The 7,290-nt window shown below is 44.0% G+C and overlaps 1 protein-coding gene across 1 annotated transcript in view; it reads right to left on the bottom strand.

The window, feature by feature from the left end:
* Positions 1-1,987: 1,987 nt before the first annotated feature.
* vstm4a (V-set and transmembrane domain containing 4a) overlaps positions 1,988-7,290 on the bottom strand; it is a 40,042-nt gene continuing 34,739 nt past the window's right edge. The window contains exon 9 of the mRNA XM_070866405.1: positions 1,988-2,915. Within this exon, the coding sequence (XP_070722506.1) occupies positions 2,769-2,915 (147 nt within the window). The 3' untranslated portion in view covers positions 1,988-2,768. The remainder of the gene's footprint in view (positions 2,916-7,290) is intronic.

Below are 7,290 nucleotides of genomic sequence, written 5' to 3'. Positions count from 1 at the left end.
AGGATTTTAATGTTTAAATTATTGAAAAAACATTTATTATTCTGTGCTTTAAAAGTCTTATGTTGATAAAAAAAACAGGTCTTACGCCTGCTTTTATCAGTTGTAAGAATTTGAAGGACATTCGCTGGGCAGGAGTTGGGCGAATAGCTCAGCATTCCGCCCGCGGAGGCCCTTTAGTTCCGGATGCGTGCGATCTGCTAAGAGAATTCTTGCCAGACCACAAGTTTCAGGTTTAGGCGCATGTGCTTCGCATACCTAACCCTGAAACTTGTGGGGACCCATGGTGGTGTGTGCACCTTGTACATGCCCGTGGGGAGCGCAAATTCAGGCCCAATGTTTTGGGCTCTCTGTCAGTATCATGCTCTCTCTCTATATATATCAATGATTCTCTTTAAATTCTGTGAGCTGTGTATATTGTAAAAACACCAAATGACTTTATTATCCAGCATAATTGCGTATCCTGGCATTACATTGGAAATCAATAATTTGCATACACAAGCTCATATCTTGCATTTTGTTATGTAACTTCGTACAACCACTTCTTCCACACATGCACATTTCAAGTAATTCACTAAGTATTTGAATCCTTTATACACAAAAGATAAAACTACCTCTATTACTAGACAAGGAAAGGATAAGTTGGAATGACTTGAGCAATGTCAGAGGTCGGGCTCGAGTTTCTCCGTTACGTGACTTTATTGGAAATGTTACTTCTCTGGGACATTTCAGTCGTTCTTAGATGACCTATTTCCTTTGTCAGGGGCTGATTTCTGCAGCCAAGAGGGCAATCACTATGGCCACTAAGAGGCGCCAAAGACTGCACACATTTAGCTCCAATCTGTGGGCTTCTCAGCTGAGATGTCCCAAAAGCTCCGCTTGATATAGCTGAGGCATTAGGCAGGGCGGGACTCGAATCTGTGTCAGTCCCAGCACAGCAGCGCTGATAGTACTACACACTTGCACAAACTTGTATTGTACAGGGGACTGTAATGTGTTTGTTTCATGGGTTCTTTGCTTAAGAATTCACAGCAACATATTGCTATTAAGAACTAGTTGGTTTATTAACAAAGATTTAACAATCACACTACACATTACCAGTTCATCCACTATGCTCACAACTGCATACCTCATCGTGGATGACCTAGACCCAACTGACTGGGGTTTTATTGAGTCTTGTGAACATCACATGACTGGCTAAGCCACTCACAATGCAACAGCTCTACAACTATTTTAGTGGAACGTAAATCAAAGTGCCCCCTTTTGACAAGGGTACCAGAACCGACAAATTTCAAATTAAACTTTTACAGTAACTTACATCAAATTAAAATTTGGTTGCCGGGGATGATGATGCACTCCAGTCCCTCCGGTGCCAACTCTCGTGGAAGGCCGCGAGCGTACCGGTGGACACCGCGCGCTCTATCACCAGGGACACCCTAGCTCAGATGTACCCATGGAAGGGAGGCAGGCAGTCGGGCCGAGCGACCCCCTCGACCGCCCGCTGGCTGGACCGGTTAATGGCCACCTTGGGCAACAGCTCTACAAACCTGTGAGCATACTCACAGGTGCGTACATTACAGATACCTATCAATGTTCCCTGAAAATGTATTTGGTGTGCGGCCCCTTTAAAGCGCTGCGGTCCCATTCAAATTTTCACGCATGCGCAGTTTCTGCCATGTAAAAGCCAGTGAGCGGCCAGGGCAGGCCCTCCAGACCGCTGAGTGGCTTAACGGGAACATTAGTATCTGTACAGTGTGAGGATTGTGGTACTAAGTTAGACTGATAACACTTGCTTGCTCACACACTCTCTCTCACACACACTCATGGAGGCACACTTGCTTGCTCACACTCTCTTACTCACACGCGCTGACATACAAACTCACTCCTGTTTGTTTACTCACTCACTTACAACAACAACAGCAACTTGCATGTATTTAGTGCCTTTAACAGAGCAAAACGTCACAGGAATGTTGTCAAACAAAATTGGACACACACATGTTCAAACTCGCTCATGCATTCACACACTCGCTCCCTCACCCTCTCGTACTCACACTCGGTCACACACACATATACTCACTCACGCAGGTAATAATCATTTATTTCATAAGAACATAAGAAATAGGAGCAGGAGTAGGTGATACGAACCCTCGAGCCAATCTGTCGAACAAATTTCCTAAGAAAAGACCATTAATTCAAACCTTATTGTAAGTATTCACCCATTAAATTATTTGATAGTCTCTTACAAACGCACACGCATCCTTCTTTGGTCTGGTCTGGGGCTTTCAGTGACCCAGGGAGATGATGTGGCCTGGACCCCAAGCTTCTTTTTCGTACAATGTTTCGATCGCAGTGCAGCCAAATGATAGAAGACGCAGTTCGGTGGAGCAGGCCCAAAGGCCGAGTGTTCCTTCCCTCGGGGGCGGGGGGAGGTGGGGGGAGGCGGTGACGGAGAAAATGGCCCAATGTGGACAAGGTGGGTCTTACTGTCTGTGCAGTTTGGGGTTTGGACTGACGTTTCTGGAGAGTCTGGAGAAGATCGCCCAACACGCCCCCTCCCTTCGCCGCCGCGGTCTCGGGTTGCCAGCACCGCACGTGTTGATATTTGGTGCACCATTTGGTGTTTCGGCAGGCCTGGGGAAAACCGTGACAAGGCCGCAGTGCCACTGAAGCTACAGAAATATGTTCACTACTTCATACGCTTTACTCTTCGTTAAATATTGTTCTGCCAGTGTTAAATGTGGGTTTCCTGAAGCTCGTGCAGCTGGAGTTAATTAACCTTGGTTTTCAGAGAAGAATATTTTGGCGTAGACTGTGGTGGGGCACTGGGTGCTCGGAGCGGGGGGAGCACTCGGGGCGCTTGGCTGCGTAGGCACCAGTTCCAACTCCGCATATGTCAGACTATCTTCCACGATCCGAGGCTGAGGGCGGAAGAGAGAAGCAACATTATGAAAGCCCGGAAACAACATTTAAAAAACATGCTTAGAGCACAGATTTAAGATAATTGGCTAAAGATCCGGGGGGGGGGGGGGGTGGGGGGTAAAGAGGAGAATTTTTTTTAACGTTGTTGGGATCTGGAATGCACTGCCTGAAAAGGCATGGTGGATGCAGATTCAGTCGTAACTCTCAAAAGGGAATTGCATATATACTTTGAAGAGGGGCAGGGCAAGTGTATATGCTGTGAAAAATAGCATGCGTGATCCTTGGTTTTATAAATTGAGGCATAGGGTATTAAATCAAGAAAGTTATGCTAAACATTTAAAATCCATGCTTAGACCTCAGCTGGAATATTGAGTCCAATTCTGAGCATCGCACTTTAGGAAGGTTTTCAGTGCCTTGGAGAGAGTCCAGAATAGTACCAGCGATGAGGGACTTTAGTTATGTGGAGAGACTAGAGTAGCTGGGTTTGTTCTCATCAGTGCAGAGACATTTAAAAGGAAATTTAATAGGAGGTGTTCAAATTTATAAGAACGTGAGAACATTGAGGTACCACGAAACCCTTTTGAAGATTATAAACCACGGCATCATTATTAAAGTGGCATGAGGCGATATTGAGATATTGATGGATGCTGGGAGACTGTGTTCCTCAGTGGCCACACATTACCAGAACCTGTCTACTGGAACGAATCCATTAGGTCTCAGTAATGCTTATGAGCATATTATATTGTTGTACAACATAATCAGCTCCTGTATTGGAATTAAGACTCATCACATCATCTCCAATTCCAACAGTATTCTTTTTCAGAACTTCAAAATTATGGACCTTCCTACCTCTCTGCATTTCCTTTTTTTCCCTCCAACCTACAGGCTCTTAAAATTGCAAGCTTGGAACCACTTAACCGTTTATCATCTGTGTTCCTATTTTAAACCTTAGTGTGTTCGGCAATGCCTCAATTTTAAAATTCTCATCCTGGTTTTCAAATCCCTCCATGGCCTCACCCCTCGCCATCTCTGTAACCTCCTCCAGCCCCACAACCCTCCCAGAATGCTGTGCTCCTGCAATTATGGCTTCTTCAGCATTTGGTCATCTGTCCTAATATTGCCTTATGTGACATGGTGTCAAAGTTACTTTGATAACACTCATGTGAAGCGTCTTGTAATGTTGCACCATGTTTAAAAAAGAAAGAAAGACTTGCATTTATATAGCACCTTTCACATCCTCAAGATGCCCCAAAGTGCTTTACATCCAATGAATTACTTTGGAATGTAGTCACCGTTGTAATGTGGGAAACGCGGCAGCCAATTTGCGCACAGCAAGCTCGCACAAACAGCAATGTGATAATGGCCAAATAATCTGTTTTAGTGATGTTGATTGAGGGATAAATATTGGCCAGGACACGAGGGAGAACTCCCCTGCTCTTCTTCGAAAGTGTGCTGTGGGATCTTTTCCATCCACCTGAGAGAGCAGACGGGGCCTCGGTTTAATGTCTCATCCGAAAGATGGCACCTCCGACAGTGCAGCACTCTCTCAGCATGGCATTGGAGTGTCAGCCTAGATCCTTGTCCTCAAGTTTTTGGTGTGGGACTTAAACCCACAATCTTCTGGCTCAGTGGCGAGAGTGCTACCCAACTGAGCCATGCCTGACACAGTTAAAGGCGCTATATAAATGCAAGTTATTGTTATTGCTGTTCTGTACTCTGAGCCTCGACTCTGCACTTAAGTTTCTAAAAGAGAGTGTGGCCCCCCAGCTATTTGATTTAACCATCTCAGTGTTCTATCACAGGACACAGAATCTCAAGAGCACGTTGTAAGAATGGAAGTAAAAAGCAACATCAGAATGATTTGGGAAAAGCTGCCTGTTTAAATTTGACTCTTTAATAAATACCATCTATGCTGTGCAAGCGAACTACAATAATTGAAACGCTATGTTAGGAAAATATGACCTGGATGCTTTTCAATCTTCTCCTACTCTGAGCGGCTGAAAACAATATCACACAATTCTTTGGTGGGCCACAAGCCATCTCTGGCAGTCTGACAGATTTTAATTTTAAAAATATAATTTGATGTCATTGTAAAATGCGATTTTGTTACTTTTAAAATTAAACATTCTTTTCAAAAAACTTTTCCTTGATTGCACCAGGACATGATGGTTACTCCATTGATACTAAATGGTTGATTATAGGGACCGAGCATAAATCTAAGAACATAACTAAATCCAGCTGTATCAGATGGTTACACACTGAACCAACACCACAGCTGGGCAGCAAACCCTCCCCCTCTGCTCTGTGTTCTTGAGATATATTTTTTGATTCACTCACAGGATGTGGGCATTGCTGGAATTTATTACCCATGAGAAGGTGGCGGTGAGCCGCCATTTCAGAGGGCAGTTAAGAGTCAACCACATTGCTGTGGGTCTGGAGTCACATGTAGGCCAGACCGGATAAGGGCGTCAGATTTCCTTCCCTAAAGGACATTAGTGAACCAGATGGGGGTTTTTGTGACAATTTCATGGTCACCATTACAGATGCTAGCTTTTTTTTTAAATTCAAGATTCATTTAATTAACTGAATTTAAATTCCCCAACTCCGGATCAGTAGTCCAGTAACATAACCACTATGCTACCGTACCTGCCCTGGTCTGCCATTATACATTGACCTTATTTCTTGGGATGTGGGTGACACTGACGGCATCTCGGATGTAAGGTACGATTGGGCATTAAGAGTCACATGTACTCCAGAGGAGGTAGGGATGGCAGACTCCCCACTCTGAAGGACACGTGAACTAGTTGGGTTTTTATGACAATCTGGCTGATTTCATGGTAATTTCCTGATGCCAGACGACATACTACCTGATTTATTGAATTCAATTTTACAACTTGCTAGGTCATGATAGGATTCAACTCATGCCCTCTCGGTTGCTAGTCCAGTACCACAACCATGAGGCTACTGTACCCATGTTTATTGTGTTTAATCACTGGGCTAATCCCATAATGGTCATGTTCAATAACTACAGGAAATAAAGAGGTAATACAATGGAAGCTGGTACTGATATAAGACTATTGGAATTGAGAGGACAGGGTTCTGTTTTTATTGATCCTAGGATATAGTTTTAGTGAAACTTGTAGCTTAACTTTAAGCACTTTTGTTCATCTTGTGGAAAACCACTGTTTCAGACCTTTAACCCCCCCCCTCCTCCCCACAGTTACTTGATAACCTCTATCCTGCATGTATCTCGGAGTGGCCTCATTAATTTACCCAGCAGTCAGCATTTTGGACCAGATTGGATGTAAATCCAGAGTCACCTGATTGGGAAAAACATTAGAAGCGACTGAGAAGCTTTCAGCCTCCACATATTGGACTCTTAATGCCCTCAGGGAATCTCGTGATGGGCAATAAATAATGACATGCCAGTGTCACCCACATCCCAAGAAAAAAGGTCAATGTATGATGGGAGACCAGGGGGGTACGGTAGCTTGGTGGTTACGTTATCGGACTAGTAATCCAGAGGCCTGGATTAATCATCAGCCCGAAGCCATTTCCCAGCCAGGTGTCTCATGACGGGGAGCAGGTCCAGTGCAAAGTGTTAACATCCAATTCAGTCAAGCGAGCCGCTCTAAGATAGGTCAGCTGAAGTGAGAAGGGACACGGGTCTCAATGAGGGGGATATAGTTAACCGACTTGAAGCTATTTTGAAGCTACCTAATTTGAAGGTAGGGGAATACTACAAGTGTTAAGTGGAATAGTACCTTACAACAACAACAACAACTTATATTTATATAGCGCCTTTAACATAGTGAAACATCCCGAGGCACTTCACTTCAGCAGACCTTCCGATTGTATCTTTGAAAAAACACAAATAATAAATACATTGTTGTGTAGCCAGCTGGACTCCAGCCGCTCAAATATTGGGCATTTAGGATATTAAAAAAATCATAATGTAGCACAGACCATGAAGCTATTGCCTCACTAATGTAGAAAAAAATCTTTTTAACTTCAGCTTACTTGGATCCATGGGGCCTGGTGCATCCGAATTTAAAGTAATTCAGGAGTTCAATATGTGAAGGCAATAATCCATTTGTCCAAGGGCGTTGTGCTAATTGGTGATTCTGGTGGGTGTACCTACTCTGCTCCTAACATTGAGTTGGCAGGGAATGGTTTAACATCATTGAATCTCTGCCCCCTGTTCCCCATACATGTCCACCGGACGTCTCAAAGCGCTTTACAGCCAATTATATACTTTTTGAAGTGTAGTCACTGTTGTAATGTAGAAAACGCGGCATCCAATTTGCGCACAGTAAGCTCCCACAAACAGCAATGGCCAGATAATCTGTTTTTAGTGATGTTGGTTGAGGGATA

This window comes from Pristiophorus japonicus, chromosome 22 (genome assembly GCF_044704955.1).
Source record: "Pristiophorus japonicus isolate sPriJap1 chromosome 22, sPriJap1.hap1, whole genome shotgun sequence".
NCBI lineage: Eukaryota > Metazoa > Chordata > Chondrichthyes > Pristiophoridae > Pristiophorus > Pristiophorus japonicus.
Note: the sequence above shows the minus strand (reverse complement) of the source record. Positions and strands in the feature narration are given on the sequence as shown.